Genomic DNA, 25,484 nt, shown 5'->3' with positions numbered 1-25,484 from the left:
TATTTGTGTTCAGGTATTTGTCATTTTTTGTAAGAAAATGCTATTGACGTCAGTAGTGCAGAAGTAGAATGTTCAGTAGTGGTGACGGATTTTCATTGATAACAATCTTTCCTCTAAATCTCCTTTTTGCCAGCTGCATGATATTTTTATACAAATTGCTTGAGTTGGGAGTTTAATTTCAGGAGGAAGTTAACTGGTCTACCAGTTAGCAAACTTTGTGGGTGCTCAGAGCTAAAATATATTTCAATACATTTTTATATTTCAATATTTTCAATAAAGTCAGCTTGAAGGCTAGTTATTTTAGTAGTAGCTTTTAGCTCATGTTCGTTTGTGGAATTTATACTTATAGAGCTTTTCAGCATTTGAAATGTTGCTTTTTGTTGGTGAGTATAGCAAAATTGAATTTCTTCTATGTTTTGCCTTAGCTCTTTGACTTAAACTGTTGTTGTAGATATTGCTTATCTAATTTAGAAGATCTGTATCTTCTCCTGTATGTTTATGATCACCTGTGGGAAACTTTAAAAAAAAATTAGTATATTCCTTCTGCTTAGACAGTTGACATTTTAGCTTTGCCAGTGTGACTTCTTGCTGTTATTGGAATTATGTAGTTTCAAATTGCTAACATGGTACAATACCCACTCCCTCAAAAATAGCGGATTTTGCAGCAGGTTTTTTGTCTTTTTTCTTTCTTTCTTCTTTTTTTTTTAAAAGACATACATTATTACCCAAAGCCTGTAGTTTATGTTTAGGGTGCACTCTTGTGTTGCACATTCTATGAGTTTTGGCAAATATATAATGACTCCACCAGTATAGTATCATTTAGAATAGCCCTGAAAACCTCTGTGTTCTGGCTGTCCTTTTTTTTTTTTTTTTTCTTGTTTTTATGCTGGTACTCAGAAATAAAATATATTTCAATATAGTCCTTTCTGCCATCTGCTCTTTGAAATACAGATATATTAATTATTTTACCCCAAGGATAGCTTAAATCTGCACATGAAGACTTTTTAAAACATTTTTGCTGCCAGAAATGGTTTCAGGCCAGACAACTTAAAATAAAAACTGCTTCAGTCAAAGAACTCTTGTGCCCCTATATAAAACATGTTGAGTAATATGTTTATATTTTAAATAGTTCTTTCAACTGTTTTTGTTAAAGTCAATGTACCCCTTTACTTTTTTCAGTTTAAATGCTGCCATTAGCTTTACCTATTTAGTCACAAAATGTTTTATGGAAACATTCCCGAGATAAATAAATTCTGTGAATTAATTGTGATTAATAATGACCTTTTGGAACTATGTTTCTAAGAATCAACATCTTATACTTGTATGCTTGTTAATATTCTGTATTAAGAAGCTAAGGGGGGCATTGAAAATTAGGAGTGTCTTCAACCTCCTTTGCCAGGCATACCTTCTGTCGTGCTGTCTCTGAAGCCTTTCTTTAGCATTCTAACCCTTAGTAACTTCTTCCTCCAAACTCCTAAAGTAATTAAGGTTGGACTTCTCAGTTTCATGCAAAAAAGACTGTTCTCTATTTCTGTAATTGTGCTGTAGTGCACAAGTCTACTCTCTTAATAATGTCATGAGCCTCTTTAAGGAAGGGCCTGTTATACCCTTTCTTGGATTTGCCTCCAAATTAAGCACAATTATAGGTTCGTGGTAGGCAAGTGATACATTCTTAGTTTCTAGTAACTTTGTTTCCCTTTCTCATCATTTGGGTATCTTTCTTTCTGCTCCTTTTTCTTTGTCATTCTGTTCTTTTCTTTTTTAAAAACTTGCTGACTCATCCCTCATTGTTCTCTGTCCTCCTTTATTCCTTCTTTCCTTTCCCCATCTTATTTGCTAGCTTTATGTCTAAGTATAAATAAATATGCTCATGATCTCACTAAGCTAAAATGCCAACCGTAATCGTTATTTGTAACATTTTTCTTCAGTCATATTTGTAGGTTTATGGAAAAACATGGGATATTTACAGAATATAGTTTAAATGTATGCTTTATATCTGTGTATAGGTGTTATAGATGAAAATAGTTTTTGACTCCAAAAAGAGTAAGAAAATCACCTTGCTAAAATTAAGGCAAACGTGATTATGATGAAGTTATTTGAGTTTCTTTTATGGTTGCTAAGCCTCAATTGATGGAAATATATAAACTAAAAAGTTTAAGGTGCTAGATGTTTTCATGCTGAAATGATAGATTGTGCTGATACAACTTTCACAACATTGTTTGCTTTAAGACTGCTTTGTATGCAAAATAATTTTTTAATACAGCAATTAGAGTATTTAGATCATTTTCCAAGTATGGAGAAGATACTGAATTCAAAAGGATCCCAAATAAAATGACAGATTTACCTTCAAATGATAACAGTTTATCAGTAATAGAATGGCTAGGCGGTAAAGGGATCTAAGTTTTAAGTATTTCAGTTTAGCTACTGACTTTTTGAACTGTACATTTTGTAGTACTACCCTTTAAATGTAATCTTCTTTAATTTTAGCAAGATGAGTATCATATGGTTCATCTAGTATGTACTTCTCGGACTCCTCCCAGTTCTCCAAAATCCAGCACCAATAGAGAAAGTCGTGAAGCATTGGCATCCAGCAGCAATTCTGTGAGTTGTTTTGGGAGGAGTAAACATTGAACTTTTCTTCTTCTTCATCTTCTTCTTATTTTTTGCCTCTAAAAACTAAATGAAAAACAACAATTGGAGCTTGTGGATTTTGAGATTGCGTTTTGAACTAAAGTTAGACATTTTGTAAAGTTTATGATTTTGAAAGGTCTAATATGCAGTGTTATCCCTTGAAGTCTATTCACCATGAGTTATAATTTGCTGTATGGCAGGTCAGTAATAGGTTTCATCTTCAAAGGTTTAATTATTGGAATACTTAGAAAACGGAATTATGTTATGGTTATATAATATAAATTCTTAGGCCAATGATGTTTCAGAATATGCCAGGTATTTAAAATAGTATATTTGATTCAAGGTAGATTAAATTGTTTAAAATTTAAGTACCCTAAATCTTCTTGAAGTAGATGACTTGGTCAAGGATTTTGTTTTTTAAAAATGACTGGATTTGGGTGTACCTTCCACCTGCTTGGGGAGGTAATACTTAATGTGCTAATTTTTTTCAGACTTGGGTATTCATTCCTCCATCCTTATTTTTCCATCTGCCTGAAATTGTTTTGGAAATGTTTTGTAATAGTTGACTTTCTCAATTTAGACATTTTCTATAAATTTCAAAGACATTGTCTCCAGTCCTCTTATGTTATTTTTGATTTCCCATAAAGGCTTTCTATGACACCTTTGCAGGTAAGAGGACTGGATGAGTGGAAGCTTGCTTTCAACTTCTTGAGCAGGCAGGGAACTTGTATACTGCTAAGTATGCTTTCCTTGTCAAGAATCCAGCCAAAGTGGGAACTAGTTGAAAGCTCTCTCAATAGATACTAGTTAACTGCTGCTTTAAGAAACTAGCTTCTCCAGTTGCTGTATTTAATTAGTATTCTCTTAATGGTAAGTATTTCCTAGTACCAGCCATGGGAATTTAGCTTACATTAAACTAAATATAATATGCCTTGTCAAAACACCCACGGGTCTTTATATGTTTCCTGCCTTGGCATGGAAAGGCACAGACATTGGCATTGGCATAGAGTTTTTTTTTGTAGTTGTCGGACGCAGTTGCATTGCTCCAATTTTTGTTCAGAAACAACCCTCTGACTTTGACTTGTCCAGTGGGTTGCTCAGCCATGATTTTGTATCTTTAGTGTGTATATTTGTTTTTTTCAGAGTGTTATGAAAGCCTGAAAAGTATCAAAGGAATGTTAAGTTGAATTCACCTTAATTTTTCATGGTTCAGAAATTTCAAGGGAGTTGAAAATGTTTTAAAGATCTAATCATAAAATAATTACCTAATAAGGTCAGAAATCATTAGTTCTAGAGAAATTAGGTTGTGCTGCCAAATGACTAGGCTTTTCTTCTAATAATTGTATTAATGAACACCATATTATGATGGCCCATTTAATGAGAAATCTTACCGAAAAAGCAGCCTTTCCCAGTTTATGTTCCTAAGAATCCAGACTCCTTAGTAAGATATTTGATATCTAATGTGTGTGAAGTAACATTTTAAAGTAAGTTTTTGTTAGTCTTGCAAAAGACTGGTGTGGGCTGTTTTGCAAAAGACTGCTTTGGACCTTTCACATGGCAGGACTTAGCATGGGAGTCATGCAAAAAGACATCCTGTCAATAGGAAGGCAGTACGGGTAAAATACAATTTAATAAACTTGTTAAAGGAAGGATGTTAAAGTAATACTGTACCTAGCTTTTTAAAGTGGAAGAACTGTAATTTATGTAAAATGTAATTGTGTTTTAAATGTACATGAAACACTTGACAAACTATTTTTAAACAAATTGGGATGGTCTTCAGGGAGTTATGTTGTTTATGGTTACTGAATCCATGAGCACGAGAATAAAAAAATTTGAGCATGAGAATAAAAAAATCCCGATTAACATTTTGATCCTCATAGTTCATTTTGTAAAAAGTAATATTTGTTGGTGATTTCTATAAACTAATAGAATTTTAGAACTGAAAGGAATCTTGAAAATTTAGTCCAATCTCATTTTCTGTAGGAAAGTGGAGACTCTGAGAGGTTAAGTGAACCTTTAAGGTTATACTTCTTGTTAATGTCAGAGATAACACTAGATTTTAGATCTTTTGATTTCTAGCCTGTTTCTCATTACTTTAAACCAATGTGTTACCAATAGGATGTTGTACAGTACTTGGCACATAGTAACTATTTAAATGACTCAGTAATTAGTACCATTTATTGAACACTTTATATGTGTTAGGCATCATGAAAGGAGCTTTGCATTAATTTAATCATGTGAAAAGAGCTTTTTAATGCATTAACTTAATCTTCAGAATTTAATATGCTGATTTTGTGTATTATTCTGCTCCTCAGCCATTTCTAGTTGAAAAAATGGAATATTTTAATTTAATTAAGCAGTTTTGATAAGTTTTGACTTATCAAAATTAAAGTACTTATACTGGACACAAGATTTAAAACAGTAAATTTCTGAAATTTCGTTGTTTTGTGGAGGGATTTCATGAATGCATTTTTAGTAATGTGCGTGTAATTTTATGATTGTAAAGAACTAAATCTCCTTTTAAAGATTACACATTTTTGTTTGTAGAGTTCAGATCATTCAGGATCAACAACTCCATCATCTAGTCAAGAAATGTTGTCTTTAGCTGCGGGTTCTTCCTCGGAAGGATTGAGGCAGCGTACCCTTCCACAAGCACAAACTGACCAAACACAGAGTCACCAGTTTCCATATGTAATGCAAGGGTAAGTGAAATTGTGGTAGCTGTGGAAAGTGATTGGGGCCCCCTAAAAATGAATTCCTTTTGATTTTTACCATAGCCTCTTTGCAGCAATTAAAGTACATTTTAAATTTATTCATATATTTGATTTTATATTTTGAGAACTAGAGGGTTAAGAAGAGCACTGCTTTTGAAACCTGACTGCACATCAGAATCATGTAGGGCAGCGCTTTCAATCTTGAATGTTTGTCCTAATAACTGGGAGACCTTGCTGAGCTTCAGGTTTATATTCAATAGGTATGATGGGGCCTGAGAATCTGCATTTCTGACAAGCTCCCAGATGATGCTGATGCTTCTGATGTTTAGACCACACTTTGAATAGCAAGGATCTATGTAACTAATTTTTTTTTTTTACTCAGTCTCATTATAGATCTACTCAATTTAGTCTTCAGGGGAATGTGGTTGAGTGAAGGTATATTTGGAAGAGTACAGATCCCAGCAATCTGTTTTTAAAAGTTTTTAAAAGTTCCACAAGTGTTTCTGATCAACTTGGTAACAGCTGTGCTAGAGTAAAACCATGATGTATTACAGGGATATGCTAACCGCTGCATGTTTTCCAGGATCTTTGTTGTATTGATAGTTTTATAAAGCAGTTTTCTTAAGAAGCTTGCCACAGTCACCCTATATTTAGCAATTACAGCAGGCCCTTTGGGTTAGGCACTTCTAGAGGAAATGTAGCCACAGGTAAAGCAGATCAGAGAGTAGGATCTTGGAGAACATGGTTTGGACCAGGGTTGTGTCGAAAGCAGACTGTTTTACTGGGGTATTATTGTTTGTCATTTTTGAGCTAAAGGAAGCTTGAGTAACAGGTAGTGATAATTTCTGTGTTGCATATCAATCCACGGGGCTGCAGTGTGTGTCACTGGTCTGGATCCATGATGATGGAGCAGGAAATGAGAATATGGCTAGGACCTCAGAATTGTAATGTAGGTGATGTAGCCAAGGAGTAGCTATTGACTGCTGTGCTAATAAACAGGATAGCATAAACACTCAGGTACTTTTTAGTTAGAACTTTTAACTTAATTCAGTTATTAATATAGAAAAACAAAGCTGAATATATAGCAAATAGAAGAGAACTAATTTGTCTAAGATTTCTTGAATGTGAAGCCTTTTCTTTCAAAATAAGTGTTTAGATGAGGCTGGTTGTAGACTTTCATAAAGTACCTGTGAAACTATTTTTGTTTTCAGAAAGTAATTACTATTAATATAAACCAAGATTTATTTGTAAAAAGCAGTGTTCTCAGGGTTTATATTATGGAACAGTAGCTTAAAATACTTCCTATCTTATGACAGTAATTCATTTCCTTTGTTTTTTACAGAGTAAGTTCCTCTCAGTTTTTATAGAGTGATTTTACTTACTTTATTTGGTGGTAGTGGTGGAAGGTGGGATTATAAATAAGCCTGGAAGAGTATATAGTGCCACGTTAATAGTGGTTATCTCTGGATAAAATTTTTAACTCTTTCTCATACTTGTAGTGAATATATTTTGTAATAAACAAATCAAGCTTATAAGATTACAGGTCTTCAGAATAAGACCATAGATACATTGGTAAAAGATTAATAATTTCTCTAAACTAGGCTATTGAGAAAATTAATAAACATAAAAGACAAAAGCATTCAGCTCTTCGAAATATATTAAGCAGATTAGAAAAATCTGAAATAGTGTTTATTTTGCCAAAAGTGAATGTTAAAGTACTGAACAACAAAGATATTTGAGGTTCACTTAGGGAATCTATTACTAGATGAATAATATTTTATTTTAAATAATGAAGGCAGTATCGCTTAATGATTGTACAGATTCTCAAGCCAGCCTGTCTGGGTTTGAATCTTGTGAATCTGGGTCCGAATTTAGTGACTAGTTTGGACAAGTCTCTTCTCTACTGTGCTTCAGTTTTCTCATTATTTGAGGGATAATGGAACTCTTACAGGATTTCTATGTGGTTTAAAAGAGTTAGTGTATATAAAGTGATTAAAACAGTAACTGGCACGTAGTGATGTATTAGCAATTACTTATAAATTCTTTCATCCTCATAAGTGAATGTTATACATTCAGCAGACAAATTTATAAGCATATCTGTGTATGGTACACTAAAACAGTCGAATGAATGCTTGTGTTAGGTGCCAGAAAATAAGGCTTTATATTTGGAGAGAGTATTTTGTGATTTATGAAGCAATTGATGTGACAGTTCAGTAATTAGGTTATTCAGTTCAACAATGAACATGATTTAACTTATTCTCATAGTTGTCATTTTGTACTAATGAAGACTTTATACTTGTCTTTAAGTAAATTTTATTTAACATAGTCTTAGCCTTAAAATGTGCAAGAGCAGTAATTGAGTGACCTTGAAGAATTCGCTATCAAAATAAAAAAGCTCTGCTGTTTATTTTCAAACTTCAGTATAGCTTATATTTAGCTAGTCTGCATGTGTTGTTTACCACCATGTAGGTTAGTATTCTCAATATTTAGTGAGTGTATTAAAACTGAAAATTGCTCATTTCTGGTCCCTGCTTCCTGAGGTTTTGAATCACTAGTTTTGAGATGGCGTTCAGAAGTCTGCCAATCTAACAATATCCTGGGAACCTCACTTTGGGAAATCCTGATGTAGTTGATTGTTTGCCTACCTAGCTCTTGAGAAAACATGAGAAGGACAAAGCAATACATCACCTACCACACTGTCTGTTCATTTACAAAGTTCCATTTATAAGTCTTGACGGTTTTTAGACTCAGTCTGTTGTGCTGTTTATTTACTCTAACAATTACTGGCTGGTTTATAAAACACCCAGTTTTGTACATTCAGTTTTTCCTGCTGAAATATTAACAGCCTTGTTTTATAACAAATCTGAAAAGTTACTTATTGTACCCATCTATATTGTCTGTTTTGTTAGAATTTATTTTTAAAATTGTTATTCGCACATATTTATGGAGTTCATGTGATGATCATTACACATGCATAGAATGTGTAATGATTAAGTCAGGGCATTTATGGTATCCATCATCTGGAGTATTTATCATTTCTGTGTGTTGGTAACATTTCAAATCTGCCCTTCTAGCTGTTTTGAAATTTACAACATTGTTGCTAACTGTAGTCAGCCTACTCTGCTATATTTATACCCATTAACCAACTTCTCATCTTCCCTTCATCACCTCACCCCCACCACTCCCAGCACCCTTCCTAGCCCCTTGTGTCTATCAGTCTACTCTCTACCTCCATGAGATGAATTTATTTAGCTTCCATATATGAGTGAGAATATGAAATATTTGTTTTTCTGGCCTAGGTTATTTCACATAACATAATGACCTCCAGTGCCATTTGTGTTGCTGCAAATGACAGGATTTCATTCTCTTTTATGGTGAAATAGTATTCTATTGTGTATATGTAGCACATTTTATTTATCCATTTGCCCATTAACGAACACTTAGATTGATTCCATCTTTGCTATTCTAAACAGTGCTGTAGTAAACATGGGAGTGCAGGTATCTTTGACATACTTTTCCTTTGGATAAATAGCCAGCCAGTAGTGGGATTGCTGGATCATATGGCAGTTTTATGTGTAGTATGTTTTTTTTTTTTTTTTTTTTGAGAGAAAGTCTTGCTCTGTTGCCCAGGCTGTAGTGCAGCAGTATGATCATACTCCTGGGCTCAAGCAGTTCTCCCACTTCCGCCTCCCAAAGTACTGGAATTACAGGTATGAGCTACCACACCCAAACTGTGTTTAGTTTTTTGATAAATCTCCATACTGTTTTTCCATAGTGGCTGTACTAATTTACATTCCCACCAACAGTGTATGAGGTCCTTTTCCTCCCCATCCTAGCCAGCATCTATTGTTTTTTGTCTTTTTAATAATAGCCATTCTAACAGGGGTAAAATTAAATTTCATTGTGGTTTTGATTTGCGTTTCCCTACTGAGTCATGTTGAGCATTTTTTTTCAGATACCTGTTGGCCATTGTATGTCTTCCTTGAGAAATAGCTATTCATGTCCTTTGCCTACTTTTTAATGGGATTATTTGTTTTATTAACTGTAAGAAAAGTTGTATGAGTTCTTTATATATTCTACATATTAGTTCCTTGTCAGCTGAATAGTTTGCAGGTATTTTCACCCATTCAGCAGTTGCCTCTTCACTCTGTTGATTGCTTCCTTTGCTATGCTTTTATGCTTTTTAGTTTAATATAGTTTCATTTGTCTAGTTTTGTTTCTGTCATCTGTGTTCTAGATGTCTTAGCCATAAAATCTTTGATGAGACCTATATCCTGAAGTGTTTCCCCTGTTTTCTTTCAGTAGTTTCATATTTCAGGTCTTAAGTTTAAGTCTTTAATCTGTCTTGAGTTGAATTTTTTATATGGTGAGAGAAAGGAGTTCAGTTTTATTCTTTCGCATATGGCTAGCCAGTTTATCCAGCACCATTTATCAAAGGGAGGGTGTTCTTTCCCCACTGTATGTTCTTGACACCTTTGTTGAAAATTGGTTGGCTTTTTGAGAAACATTTAGAAAAAAGAAAAAAGGAACTACATGGATTTATTTCTGGCTTCTCTGTTATGTTCCTTTGGTCTTCTGTGTCTATTTTTATACCAATACCATGCTATTTTGGTTACTATAGCCTTGTAATATATTTTCAAGCCGAATAGTGTGGTGCCTCCAGCTTTGTTCTTTTGTTCAGGATTACTTTCACTGTTCAGGCTCCTTTTTTGTTCTTTATGAATTTTAGGATTTTTTTTCTAATTCTGTGAAAAATGACATTGGTATTTTCATTGAATTTATAGATTGCTTTGAGCAATATGGTAATTTTAGTGATAGGAGCTCTTCTGATTCATGAGCATAGGGTGTCTTTCCATTTGCTTATAACCTCTTCAATTTCTTTCATTAGTGTTTTATAGTTTTCCTTATAGATGTCTTTAACCTACTTGGTTAAATTTATTCCTAAGTATTTTATTATTATTATTATTTTTTTTGTAGCTATTGTAAGTGGGATTGTCTTCTCGATTTTTTTTCTTTCTTTCTTTTTTTATTTTTATTTTTTCGAGATGAAGTTTTGCTCTTGTTGCCCAGTCTGGAGTGCAGTGGCACAATCTCAGCTCACTGCAACCTCTCTCTCTCTGGTTCAAGCAATTCTTCTGCCTCAGCCTCCCAAGTAAGTGGGATTACAGGTGTCTGCCATCGTGCTGGGCTAATTTTTTGTATTTTTAGTAGAGATGGAGTTTCACCATTATGACCAGGCTGGTCTCGATCTCCTGACTTCAGGTGATCTGCCTGCCTTGGCCTCCCAAAGTGCCAGGATTTACAGGCGTGAACCACCACACCCAGCTCGATTTCTTTCTTAACTAGTTTGTTTTTGGTGTGTAGAAATGTTACTGATTTTTGTATTTTGATTTTGTGTCCTGTAACTTTCCAAATCTAAGAGTTTATTGGTGGAGTCTTTATCTACAAAGAGGGATGGTTTGACTTCCTCTTTTCCAATTGGGCTGCGTTTTCTTACTTTCTCTGGCCTGATGGCTCTGGCTAGGACTCCCAGTACTGTGTTGAAAAAGACTGGTGAAAGTGGGGATCTTTGTCTTTTTCCAGCTCTTAGAGAAAAGGCTTTCAGATTTACTTATTCAGTATGATGTTAGCTGTGGGTTTGTTATATATGGCCTTTTTTATGTTGAGATGTTCTGTCTATGCCTAGGTTTGTTGAGAGCTTTTATTATGAAGGGATGTTGAGATGATCATATGGTTTTAGTCCTTCATTCTGTTAATGTGATGTATCATGTTTGTTGATTTGCATATATTGAATCATTCTTGCATCCCTGGGGTAAATCCCATTTGATTATGATGTATTCCCTTTTTGATGTGCTGTTGGATTTGGTTTGCTGTATTTTGTTGAGAATTTTTGTGTCTGTGTTCATGGCTGACCTGTAGTTTTTTGTTGTTTTTGTTGTGTTCTTCTCTGGTTTTGGTATCAGGGTAATGCCTTGTAGAATTCCCTCCTCTTCAGTGTTATGGAATGGTTTGAGGAGAATTGGTGTTCTTCTTTATAAGATTGGTCAAGGCTGGGCACAGTGGCTATGCCTGTAATCTCAGCACATTGGGAGGCTGAGGTGGGTGGATCGCTTGAGGCCAGAAGTTTTGAGACCAGCCTTGCCAACATTGTGAAACCCTGTCTCTACTAATGCAAAAATTAGCTGGGCGTCATGGTGCATGCCTATAATCCCAGCTACTCGGGAGGCTGAGGCAGGAGAATCGCTTGAACCCAGGAGGTGGAGATTGTAGTGAGCTGAGATTGTTGTCACTGCACTTCAGCCTGGGCAACAGAATGAGACTCTGTCTCAAATAAATAAATAAATAAATAAATAAATAAATACATAATAACCACAAAAATTAGCTGGGCATGGTGGTGTATGCCTGTAATCCCAGCTGTTCAGGTAGCTGAAGCATGAGAATCACTTGGACCCAGGAGGTGGAGGTTGCAGTCAGCCAAGATTGCGCCACTGCACTCCAGCCTGGGCAACAGAGCATGACTCTGTCTTAAAACAAAAAACAAACAAACAAAAAAACAGTTTTGCTCAAATTTGGCAGTGAAGCCATCCAATCCTGGGCTTTTCTTTGTTGGGAGATTTTCTTTTTATTATTACTGATTCAATCTCATTACTCATTATTGGTCTGTTCAGGTTTTTCTGTTTCTTCCTGATTCAGTCTTGGCAGGCTGTGTGTGTCTAAGAATTTATCCATTTTCTCTAGATTTTCTAGTGTATTAGTGTGCAGTTGTGCATAATAGCTTGATTATTTCTCTTTTGTATTTCTGTGGTATCAATTGTAATGTTTCATTTTTCGTATCTGACTTTATTTATATGGGTCTTTTTGTTTTCTTGGTTACCTAGATAGTGGTTTATTGATTTTATCTTTTAAAAAAACCAAGTTTTTATTTTGTTGATCTTTTGTATTTTTTTTCAGTCTATCCTGATTTTTATTATTTCTTTGCCTCTACTAATTTTGGGTTAGGTTGTTCTTGCTTTTCTAGTTCTTTGAGGTGTATTGTTGGATTGTTTATTTGAAATCTTTCTACTTTTTTGGTGTGAGCATTTATTACTATAAACATCTCTCTTTGTCGTATTCCATAGGTTTTGGTATATTGTTTTTAGACTTTCATTTGTTTCAAGAACTTTTTGTTGTTTTAGAGATGGTCTCACTTTGTTGACCAGGCTGGAGTGTGGTGGTGTGATCCTAGCTCACTGCAGAACTCCTGGGCTGAAACAATCCTTCTGCCTCAGCTTCCTGAGTAGCTGGGATTACAGGCACATGCCACTACACACCACAAACATTTTTTATCTCCTCCTTAATTTCTTCCTTGGCCCAATGGTCATTTAGGAGCATATTGTTTAATTTTAATGTATTTCGTACAGTTTCCAAAGTTTCTCTTGTTACTGATTTCTAGTGTTATTCCATTGTGGTCATAAGAGATACTTGATATGATTTTGATTTTTAAAAATTTGTTGAGACTTGTTTTGTGGCCTAACATACGGTCTGTTCTAGAGAATGGTCCATGGGCTGATGAGAAGAGTGTATTCTGTACCTGTTGGATGAAATGTTCTGTAAATGTCTGTTATACCCATTTGGTCTAAAGTGCAGTTTGAATCCAGTGTTTCTTTGTTAATTTTCTGTCTAGATGATCTGTGTAATGCTGAGAGTCAGGTGTTGATGTCCTTAGCACTTATTGTATTGGATTCTGTCCCTCCCTTTAGGTCTGATCATGTTTTCTTGATAGAGCTGAGTGCTCTGTTGTTGGGTTCATATATGTTTAGAATTGTTACATCTTTTTGTTGAATTGATCCCTTTATCATTATATAATGACCTTCTTTGTTGTTACTGTTTTTAAATTAAAGTCTGTTTTATCTGTTATAAAGGTAGATGTTCTTGTTTGCTTTTGATTTTTGTTCACTTAGAATATCTTTTTGCATCCCTTACTTTCAGTCTGTGTCTTTACAGATGAGATGAATTTCTTGTAGGCAGCATATGGTGGATCATTTTAAAAAATTCTTCAGCCCCTCTGTATCTTTTAAGTGGAAAGTTTAATTCATTTATATTCAGAATTATTATTGATATGACAGGGCTTATTCCTGTCATTTTAGTAATTGATTTCTGGTTTTTGTGTAGCATTTATTCCTTTCTTTCTCTAATATTGTTTTTCATTGTAGTTGGTGGTTTTCTGTAGTGATGACATTTAAATTATTTCTCTTTTTTATTTGTGTATTTGCTCTACCAGTCGGTTTTATATTTTGATGTATTTCCTTCCAGGTATAGGGCTCCCTTGATTATTTCTTGGAGGGCCAGCGTAGTGGTGATGGGTTCCTTCAGCTTTTACTTGTCTGGGAAAGACTTTATTTCTCCTTCATTTATGAATGATAACTTTGCTGGGAATAGTATCCTTGGCAGAGAGGTTCCTTCTTTTCCTTCCTTTTCTCCCTTCTCTGCTTTCCCTTCCCCTCCCTCCTTCTCTTCCCTCTCTTCCTCCCTCCCTCTGCTTCCTTTTCTTTCTTTCCTTCCTTTCTTTCCTTCCTGCCTTTCTTTCCTTTTTTCCTTTCTTTTTCTCTCTTTCTTTCTTCACTTCAAATATATCTGCTTATTCTCTCCTGGCCTGTAAGGTTACTGCTGAGAAATCTGCTGGTAGTCTGCTGGGGGTTCTAAGCATTAAGTGACTGGATGCTTTTCTCTTGCTATTTTCAGAATTCTCTCTTTGACTTTGACAGTTTTACTATAATGTGCTGTGGAGAAGACCTTTTTGAATTGTATCTATTTGAGGATTGTTGGGTGAGGTGTCAGAGCCCTGGCACCAGGAAGTGGTCAACTCACAGGTTGGTTAAAAGAATTTACTAACAACAGTACAGGTTTGAAAAAGGAAACTTTATTAGAAAGGAAGGATGCTGCAAAATGGTGCAGCGGGGTGCCTCAGTGAGAGGACTGAGCGCACCGTGGTGGATTTTCCTGAGGAGCATTTATAGACTTTAAGACAGTAGCTTAGGGTTGTAAAATTAGTTTCAGCATGGCATTCCAGAGATGTATAGAAATTTTAGTTACTTATAAAAATTGAAAGAAGCCTGGAATCAGATGCTGACTTTAGATACTAGGGAGGTTTGATTACCTCTAAATTCCCCAGATAAGGAGTCTTGCCTCTGGATGGCCTGTTTAATGGTCACCAGGTAGTCTTTGCTCCCTTTTAAATTGCTCAGATAAGAAGTTTTTATCTCCGGGCCTGTTCAGTGGTCACCAGGTGATTTTCACTCCTCAGGTACTTTTTAATGATATCAGTGTCTTTGGTAAATTTCTCATTTATATCCTGAATTGTTTTTCAGATTTTTAAATATTGTTTATCTGAATTCTCTTGTATTGTGCTTCTTTAATATCATTATTCTGAATTCATTTTCTGGATTTCACAATTTTATTTTCACTGGAATCAATTGCTGGAGAATTATGTTCTTTTGGAAGTGTCATATCTCCTTGCTTTTTCATGTTTCTTCTATCCTTATGTTGATATTTGTGCATGTGGTATAACAGTCCCTTCTTCAGTTTTTTGAATTTGCTTTTGTAGGGGGGGCGCATTTTCCTAAAGATGTGTCTATGCTGTTGTTTGGTAGGCCACTTTGGCTTTGATTCTGTATATATACCATAGTATAGTCTCTGTATGAATTTTGTCAGGAACAGTGTCAGTAGTGTCTGATTTCCTCAGTGTCTCAGGGTGCAGTTTTTAGTGGAGGCTGTGGTGAAGTTTTGCTGGGGACAGGGGTGTCAGGTGGGCCAATCTTTAGGTCCTAGCGATGGCAGTGGTAGGCTGAGTATGCCTGTCCTTAGGCCCCAGTGTGGCATACGCTGACACCAGTGTGAGATGGTCCAGGTGGGCCAATTCTTGGGGGGCCTCCAGCCAGTTTGTTTGGATGCCATCAGTGACAGTGGTGAGCTGGGCAGTTTGGCATGTCGTCAGGCCCCTAGGCAGTGGATATGCCATGGATTATGGCAGTAGTAGTGGTGGGACAAACCTCTGGCTCCCAAGCGGTCTATAGTGGTGTTGGTGATGATTGCAATGGGTTGGATGGGCCAGTTCCCAAGCCCACAGATAGTGCATGCACATGGGTGTCTGCTGTGGTAATAGTGGCAGGTTGGGTCCTCAGGCCTCTGGGAGGAGTACTCAGGTGCCAACAGTTGCGGATGGGGTAAGCCACAGGCCCCTGGATGGCACGCTTAGTCACTGGAGGTGGGTGGAACTGGGCCAAGCTGGCTTGACTTCAGGCCCCCTGTTGGTTTGTGCAGCTGCTGGTTCTGGTAGGCGAGGATGGCATGATCCCCAGACTTCCAGCACAGTGCTCGGGAGATGTACTGTAGCCTGTTACTGGGAAGGCTGGCTTGCTTTCAGTGACAACAGTCATAAATTGGTGGGGGGTACACTTTGGTCTCAGATGGCAGCTGCAAGCTTGTAGCCTGTCCTCAGGGTACATGTAAATGCTCAGTAGCACCATTCACGGGTATGGGGTTGCTGACAATGTCTTGCACTTTGGCCCAAGATACATCAGTTAGCAGCACCACCTGGGAGTGCACAGGGGATCTCAGTGAGGCTCCAGGGATGTGAGATTCAGGGGTTCTTGGGCCCCAGGGCAGGATGCAGCCCGATGGGGGTTGGACTCTGAAAATGATACCTTGCTGTAGCTATTTAGGACTTAGGAGGTGTGTGGGACCCATTGTGAACTCCTCTTGAGCAGCGCCTTTGCGTGGTCTCCTGTTAGTCTCGGGGCCGTGTGTGTTAAGGGTCTCTCTTGTGGCTAGGATTACAGGAGTCTGCAGTGGGAATGTAGACTGCTGGGGGTCCCCACTTAACCTTTCCCTGCCCTGGGGAGCCTTTCCAGCCTCCCAGCCCATCCAGTGCAGCAGGCTGCCTTGCTTCTCTCTCCTTCCTTGCCTTAGGTGTTTCCTGTCACTTCTCTATTGAATTCCAGCTTTCTGGTGATCTACTGGAAGTGTAATTATCTACTCAGTATTTTTGTTCTTTTTTGTGGAGGAAGTGAGTATCAGATGCCTCTAGTTAGCCATCTTGAAGCCCCTCTTAGAATCCCTATTGTCTGAAATTTTAAAAGTAAAAATTTTTTATAGCCTAACACTCAGAAATAACCGTATAGACCCAAAATAAAATTCTCAAGTCCCCCAGCCATCTGAGTGGATCTCTCCTCTTAGCCCAGGCACTCCAGAGTGAACCTGAAAAACTGGTTCAGGCCATGATGGGAAGGGAGGGTTGGACATCCCTCATTATACCCTCTTCCTTTTTGGAATTCAGGAAAAGCTGACCAACATTTAACATCAACACAGACCTTAAGTCTAATAAGAAACATTTACAATCTATTCTCTCTGAAGACTGCTACCTGGAGCTTCATCTATATGATAAAACTTTGGTCTCTACAACCCCTTATCATAACTCAGACATTCCTTTCTATTGATAATAATTTTTTCACCCAATTGCCAATAATATTTTAAAAAAATCTACCTATAACCTAGAAGCCCCTGCTTTGAGTTATCCTGCCTTTCTGGACCAAACCAATGTATATTTCACATGTATTTGATGTGTCATGTCACTCTAAAATGTATAAAACTAGGGTATTCCCTGACCACCTTGGGCACGTGTTCTCAGGATCTCCTGAGGGCTATGTCACAGACCATCAGTCACTCCTATTTGGCTCAGAATAAATCTCTTCAAATATTTCACACCATTTGACACTTTTTGTTGACAACCATTACTAACATTTTAGTAACTATCCTTCTAAACACTTTTCTACGTATACTTTTAAAATAGAAACATCATACTGTTTATTTTGTTTTGTAAACTTAAAAAAAAAAGTAATATAGCTTGGACATATTTCCAGGTCAAATATAAATCCACAACTTTTTTTTTTTTTTTTTCTGGGATGGAGTCTCGCTCTGTCACCCAGGCTGGAGTGCAGTGACAAGATCTCAGCTCACTGCAAGCTCCGCCTCCCGGGTTCATGCCATTCTCCTGCCTCAGCCTCCTGAGTAGCTGGGACTACAGGCACCCGCCACCACGCCCGATTAATTTTTTGTGTTTTTAGTAGAGATGGGGTTTCACCGTGTTAGCCAGGATGGTCTTGATCTCCTGACCTCGTGATCCGCCCATCTCGGCCTCCCAAAGTGCTGGGATTACAGGCATGAGCCACTGCACCTGGCCATAAATCTACAACATTTAAAGTCTGTATGATTTTTCTTTATGTAGATTTACTAATTTGTTCACACATATATTGATGGAGAATGTATTAGTTTTGCTGCATGATAACCTCAGAATCTCAGTGGCTTACAATACATTTTATTTTTCTTGCTCACAGATCTTTTAGTCACTGGTACAGCTCTTCCTTGGGTTGTAGATTGAGTTCAGATCTGTTTCAAGTTTCTCATTCTCTGTAGATCAGTCATTTCCTAGCACACATTCTTCTCATGGCAAATGACAGGAAAACAAGAGGGCAAGCTAATGTCTGAGCACATTTGAAGTCTTCTGCCTGTCACATTTACTAATACTACATTGGCCAAAGCAATCACGTGACCACTCTCAACAGCTCAGCTGCGTTTAGAGGGGGAAGTATTGCAAAATTACATCCGGTGCTGTGCTGGTAAATGCTTACCAGCTGGCTTTGGGGGGTGAGGGAAATAAAGCACTAGATTTGTAGCATTTGCTGATTTCTATGGTGTAAATACTCCCATCATGGCTCAGCAGTGTGCTGTTATGAGCTAGATGAGCCAGCGTAAACCAGTTTTGCCACTGTGTGGCAGATAGTATGCATGTATAATCCTGTTATAGAAGACTGAAGAATTGGGGCAATCTTTTACCATAAACATTTGGGTCAGTCTTTTTTCCCACGAAATATTACCATAATCAGCATTCTTAAATATGTGTGCTTACATATTAGCAGTTATTATTTTAGGATAAATTGTGAGAAGGGGAATTCCTGAGTGTTCTGCTACTGTGAACTTAGGCAAGCTGCATAACCTTTAAGTCTTCTTAAGTGTTCAAAGTGTTCTTAAGACTTTTTGAGGCCCTTAAAGACTTTTGCAAAATTGCAGTAAAGTTGTACTAGTTTACTTTCTCAGTAATGTTAAAGATCCTGAGTATCTTTACTTGTACAGATACGTACTTGCTAAAGTGATAAGTTGGAATGTCCATGTTTTAATTTGAGACATGATAAAGAGGCATTCTTTATGTTTTATTTGTGAGTTTCTTATTTGTTGGTGTGGTGGTATCTTTAAAAATTCATTTACCACACTTTATCCAAAAGGATATTAATAACTAATACTTATTGAGCATTAGCAGAAGTTAGGCATTGTATTAAGCACCTATATGTGCCTTACTTCACCATATTTTATACAAACTCTGGTCTCAGCACTGTTATCTGCTGCTTATGGATGAGGAGAATGAGACTTAAAGGTTATACAGCTTGCCTAAGTTCACAGTAGCAGAACTAGAATTCAAATCCATTTTTAACTTGGAGGCCTATATTCTTAACAGCATTGCCGAAGTGACTATTTTGTCTATCATTTGTTTCACTATTTTTTCCTAGGTTATCATTTGTATTTTAACTTTATTCGTAATGGTGGTGTCCCACCTCCAACCACAATTCAAAACTTTTTTCTTGTCAGATCTACCAGTCAGATTTTAAGTATTAGTGACTGTGTGAGCAAATCTATTTGCATGAAGACCCTGTGACTTCATTCAGTAAATATTTACTTTAGAATCTGCTTTGTGCTAGGCACTCAGGAGAGGAAAATGAATTCTGTACTTTCTCACTGGAAGTAGGTCAGATAGGCAAATGAATTACCATCTGCTGATGGGCTGTCATGGCCTTGAAAAAAATGCTGGGGGAGCCTGGAGGAGGGAGGGACTATCTCTGCTTGGAGGAGTTGGAAGGGCTTCAGAGGTGATAACGTTTGAGCTGTCTTTAAGGGTGTTAATAGGGAGAACAAAGCAAGTGCAGAGTCTTGAAAAGGAGGCTTCTGGGAACACAGTGGGATTCCATGAGGTTGCTGCTTGGTCGCTTGTATGGAGTGGTGGGGGAAGCAAGGATAATTTGACGAGTTTCCTATGAAAGTTTGTTCCTGAAGTTTCCAGTTCCTTTAATCTCCTCTCCTCTGTAATTTTAACTTTTTAAAACCTACAAAGAGTGTCTTTTGGTATAGCTTTCAAGTATATAATTGCGAATAACAGTCTTTCTACTTCTTGTTTATTCTTTATAATTTCTATAGTACTCCACCAGTTTTATGGGTTTCAGTGAATTTGCCTTGCTCCTTTTTTTGTGTTTAGTTATTATCCTACAGTGCTAACTAGTATAGCCTATCTGAAAAGAAAAAAAAAAAAGCTGTCAGAACTTCTGGCACCAGCTGTGATTTCCTCCAGCTTGTTTATTTCAGCTGTTTCCTCACTGTGACTTTCCTAGGGGCAGAGGGAGAAACCAGGTTATCATCTTACTTTTCCTTGCATAAAGAATATGACATTTTCTATGGGGACAGGCATATTACACATTCCAAATAGTTATTTTCCCCATGTTTCTGCTATTTTATTTTGCTTTTTGCCAAAAAAAGAAGACAATTAATTTAACATTTTGTGTTTTCTTCCAGTATCCTTTCTTTGTTTCTTTCTTTTTCTTTTCTTAAATAGATGGGGTTTCGCTCTGTCGCCTAGGCTGGAGTGTGGTGGTGCCATCATAGCTCACTGCAGCCTTGAGCTTCTGGGCTCAAGTGATCCTCCCGCGTCAGCTTCCTGAGTAGCTGGGACTACAGACATGTGCCACCATGCCCAGCTAATTGAAATTTTTTTTTTTAGAGATAGGGTCTTGTTATGTTGCTTAGGCTGGTCTCAAACTCCTGGCTTCAAGCAGTCCTCCCATCTCAGCCTCCCAAGTAGCTAGGATTATAGGCTTGAACCACTATGCCCAGCTCAGTATCCTTTACTTTGTAAATGTTTTTATTTAATATAGTTGAAATTTTTACTGTGTTGGTAACCTTACATGTTTTCATTTAATGTTGAATAATTAAGTTGAATTTACAAATTACTAGATTAAATAGTTGCTTATAATCAGTATTTTATTTTCAATATTTTCGTAATGCTCATATGAAGTTGTTCAATACATATTTATTGTGGTAGATGCTAGAGATATAGTAATAATGTATAAAGCCCATTCCCTGTTCTTAGGAACACAGAGACTGGTCAGAGAGACAGTAGATTATTTTTTAAATAGTAGGTAATTTATTTTTAAAATTATTTTCTAAGAGGTAATATATGTGATGAGTAGTACCATCTTCAAAACAAAACGAAACAAAAGTATGTAAGAGTTTCATTTCTATGTCTTATACCACTTGCCCTCCTTAGAGGCAACCATTATTAGCTGTTTCCCCTGTATTATTCTAGAGATAAAATGTGCTTACACAAGTATATGTGTATGTGCGTGCATGTGTACGTGTGTTTATTTTAACACATAATAGCATACTTTCTATATAAGAAGTCCTCACTTAACATCATGATAGGGTCTTGGAAACTGCAATTTTAAGTGAAACAATATTAGCAAAACCAACTTTTTTTTCATTAATGTTATAACAAAATGACATTATTCAAGGACCTGTTATACATCGTTTTGTTTAAAGTCACAGTTTCTCAGAACCTACTGACAATGAAAGTGAGGACTTACTGTACACACTAGCCAATATCTTGTTTTTTCACTAAGTATATTAACAACTGCACCACATTAATACACAAGAGCTGTACCATTCTTTGTTTATATAATATATATTTTTTAGTTTTTATTTTAATTTTGTTAGAGATGGGGTCTCACTGTGTTGCCCAGACTTCCATGAACTCCCGGGCTCAAGCAGTCCTCCTGCCTCAGCCTCCTGAGTAGCTGTGACCACAGGGTAGCCCAGCTGTCTCATTCTTTATTAATTGCACAGCATTCTATTATACAGATTACTATACTTTAATGAACCAGTCCTTGCTGATGGATATTTAAGTTAAACAGTCAGTATTTTTATATACTGCTTTTTTATTTTTAAAGACTTTATTATACTTTTTAAACATTCAGAAAGTACAGAAGATACTGTAATGAACCCCAGTGTACCTAATACCTAACTTCAACAATCAACAAACCACCATTGTTCATCTAGTTCCTCTTCTGTTTCCTTTTTTATCCTTGGGCTGGAGTTTAAAACAAAACCTAGACCTTATAATTATATCTTTAAACAGTGTGTATTTGTAACAGATATGGTAGCTATGGGCTTTAAAAAAATCTTAATCACAATACCATTAGAAAACTCAACAAAATAAATCTTCAATATCATCTAGTATTCAGTTTGTGTTCAGATTGAATCAATATTTGAAGAGAGTGGCATGGTGTATTTGGTTGATGTTTCCTTTTTTTTGTTGTTGTTGAGACAGAGCCTCGCTGTGTCCCCCAGGTTAGAGTGCAGGCGTGCGATCTTGGCTCACTGGAACCTCTGCCTCCTGGGTTCAAGTGATTCTCCTATCTCAGCCTCCTGAGTAGCTGGGACTACAGGCACACATCTCCACGCTGGCTAATTTTTGTATTTTTAGTAGAAATGGGATTTCACCATGTTGGCCAGGCTGGTCTCAAACTCCTGACCTCAAGCGATCCACCTGCCTCAGGCTCCCAAAGTTCTGGGATTACAGGCATGAGCCACTGCGCCTGGCAGATTGATGTTTCTTAAAGCTTTTCTAATCTAATTCCCTTTCCTTCCTTTTCTTACTTCATACTCTTTCTGTAGTTGTTCTGTGTTATTTTCCACAGTGGTCTAAATATAGCTGACTAAGTTCTCATGGTGTCATTTAGCATTTTTCTTTATCCTATATTGCCTGTAAACTGGTAGTTAGATCTAGGGCCTGATTAAATTCAATTAAGGTTCATCTTTTTTGTTCTTTTTTTTTTAAAAAGGAATTCTCCCATGGGTGGGTGGTGCTATGTATGTTTTAGAAAAAAGGAAAAAAAAATCTTGAGTTCATACCGATATTTCAAATTTAGGTTAAAAGTTAAAGAGTTTTCTTTTTTCTTTTTTTTTTTTTTGGAGACGGAGTCTCGCTCTGTCGCCCAGGCTGGAGTGCAGTGGCCTGATCTCGGCTCACTGCAAGCTCCGCCTCCCGGGTTTACGCCATTCTCCTGCCTCAGCCTCCCGAGTAGCTGGGACTACAGGCGCCCGCCACCTCGCCCGGCTAGTTTTTTGTATTTTTTAGTAGAGACGGGGTTTCACTGTGTTAGCCAGGATGGTCTGGATCTCCTGACCTCGTGATCCGCCCATCTCGGCCTCCCAAAGTGCTGGGATTACAGGCTTGAGCCACCGCCCCCGGCCAAAAGTTAAAGAGTTTTCACAAATCATCTTGGGTATGTGTATTTATATATCTTCTGTGCTAAAACATCCTAGTCCCTAATGAATTAGCATAATTACTTATTTGCTTTATCTGTATGTATATATGCGTATGTTTTTCAAATAGTTTTAAAATAGCAATACTATTTCCACTTTTGTAAGATCACTGAGTGTGATTTAAAACTTTTATTGTTCTTTTTGTATTTAGTATTTACCCTACTAGGGATAGTTAAAATATTATTTTGAAGTCAGTAGAATAATTATCTGTATGGTTGTACTATTAAACTTGAAACTTCTTTAGTTTTTTTTTTCCAGCTTTCTATTTTTTTCTTTTTAGTTTTTTTTAATTACATAAAACATTATTAATGTTCCAGTGTCAAAACAAGATACATTCAGAGAGACTTATTTTCATTTTCTTCACTCCTCTTTTTCTCTTCCTTTCCATAATAATTATTTTATTTTTATTATATATATTTTTTCCATTGGTTTCTTTGTGGAAAATTCATGAAAATGTGTGTGTTTGTGTGTGTACACACACGTATATATACACACACATAAAAATATATCCTCATTCTTATACAAATATTATACATATTCTTAACATTGTTTTTCAACAAAATTTCATGTAAATGTCTAAGAAGTCACTCCATAGGAGTAGAGAGAGATCTTCATTCCTTTTTATAGCTGCATACTAATTCATTCAGTGCGTAAACTGTGACATCCAACCTCATATTGACAAATATTTGAGTTATTTACAATCTTTGCTGTTATAAATAGTGTTGTGATGAATAGTTTTGTGGAAACATCCCTTCATGTTTTTGTTATGTTTTGGCCTTGCTGTATTTAGGGTAGATTTCTGTCTTAAAGTAGGAATGGGCCAAAGTGGATAGGTCAGAGAGTAAATGCCTACATAGGTGTGCAGTTAAAAAGGCAACTTCAATGTGGTGGTAAGTGCTATAACATTCTCTATTTTTTAAAAAATTAATGAACTATTGTCCCTGTCTCCAGTTTCTCTCTATTACTAGAGGACAGCGGGCTGGAAGTGGGAGTATGTATAAAGGTTTTATTAAAGGGCAGAGATGTGAAGTTTTTTTCCTTATTTCATAGTTCTATATAAGCTAATTTTCAAAAGCAGAATTATTTGGGCAGTTGGGCATAAGAGCAAAGCTTTTTAAAAAACTTTTAGGTTCATGGGTACATGTTCAGGTTTGTTACATAGGTAAACTTGTGTCATGGAGGTTTGTTTTACAGATTATTTTGTCACCCAGGTACTAAGCCTGGTACCCAGTAATTTTTTTTGATTCTCTCCCTCTTCCCACCCGCCACTCTCAGTAGGCCCAAGTGTCTGTTGTTCTCCTTTTTGTGTCCATGTGTTCTCATCGTTTAGCTCCCACTAATAAGTGAGAACATGCGGTATTTGGTTTTCTGTTCATGTGTTAGTTTCCTGAGGATAATGGCCTCCAGCTCCACCCATGTTCCCGCAGAAGACATGATCTCATTCTCTTTTATGGCGGTGTAGTGTTCCATGGTGCATATGTACTTTTTCTTTATCCAGTCTGTCATTGATGAGCATTTAGGTTGATTCTATGTCTTTGCTATTGTGAATCGTGCTGCATGAACATTCACGTGCATATGTCTTTATGGTAGAATGATTTATATGTCTTTGGGTGTATACCCAGTAATGGAATTGCTGGGTCATATGGTAGTTCTGTTTTTAGCTCTTTGAGGAATCACCACTCTGCTTTCCACAATGGTTGAACTAATTTACACTCCCGCCAACAGTGTAGAAGTGTTCCCTTTTCTCTGCAACCTTGCCAGCATCTGTTATTTTTTAACTTTTTTATCGTAGTCATTCTGACTGGTGTGATATGGTATCTCATTATGGTTTTGATTTGCATTTCTGTAATGATCAGTGTTGTTGAGCTTTTTTCCATTTACTTGTTGGCCACATGTATATCTTCTTTTGAAAAGTGTGTGTTTGTGTCCTTTGTCCACTTTTTAAATGTTTTTCTTGTCTTTTAAAATTGTTTAAGTTCTTTATAGATGCCAGATATTAGACCTTTGTGTGATGTATAGTTTGCAAATATTTTCTTCCATTCTGTAGGGTGTTTGTTTAAATGCAGAAGCTCTTAAGTTTAATTAGATCCCACTTGTCAGTTTTTGCTTTTGTTGCAATTGCTTTTGGCATCTTTGTCATGAAATCTTTGCCCATTGCCTAGGTTGTCTTACAGGATTTTTATAGTTTTCAGTTTTACATGTAAGTCTTTAAACCACCTTGAGTTGATTTTTGTCTATGATGTAAGGAAGGTGGGTCCAGTTTCAGTCTTCTGCATATGGCTAGCCAGTTATCCTAGCACCATTTATTGAATAGTTTTCCCATTGCTTATTTTTGTCAGCTTTATAAAAGATCAAACAGTTGTAGGTGTGCAGCCTTATTTCTGGGCTCTCTATTTTGTTCCATTGGTCTGTGTGTCTGTTTTTGTACCAGTTACAGTGCTGGTTTGGTAGCCGTGCAGTAGTTGGAAGTCGGGTAACATCATGCCTCCATCTTTGTTCCTTTTGTCTGGGATTGCCTTGGCTCTTCAGGCTCTTTTTTGGTTCCACATGGATTTTAAAATAGTTTTTCCTAGTTCTGTGAAAAATGTCAATGGTAGTTTCATTGGGATTGCATTGAATCTACAAATTACTTTGGATAGTATGGCCGTTTTAATGATATTGATTCTTCTTATCCATGAG

General features: G+C 36.7%; 1 protein-coding gene across 4 annotated transcripts in view; it reads left to right on the top strand.

Annotated features, from left to right (window-relative positions):
• The window catches only part of HERPUD2 (HERPUD family member 2), a 95,013-nt gene that overhangs the window by 57,119 nt on the left and 12,410 nt on the right, over positions 1 to 25,484 (top strand). For all 4 annotated transcript variants that reach the window (XM_050785486.1, XM_050785485.1, XM_050785484.1 and 1 more), the window contains 2 exons: positions 2,488 to 2,601; positions 5,179 to 5,333. In XM_050785486.1, the coding sequence (XP_050641443.1) occupies positions 2,488 to 2,601; positions 5,179 to 5,333 (269 nt within the window). The remainder of the gene's footprint in view (positions 1 to 2,487; positions 2,602 to 5,178; positions 5,334 to 25,484) is intronic.

Source organism: Macaca thibetana, chromosome 3 (assembly GCF_024542745.1).
Source record: "Macaca thibetana thibetana isolate TM-01 chromosome 3, ASM2454274v1, whole genome shotgun sequence".
Lineage (NCBI taxonomy): Eukaryota > Metazoa > Chordata > Mammalia > Primates > Cercopithecidae > Macaca > Macaca thibetana.
Note: the sequence above shows the minus strand (reverse complement) of the source record. Positions and strands in the feature narration are given on the sequence as shown.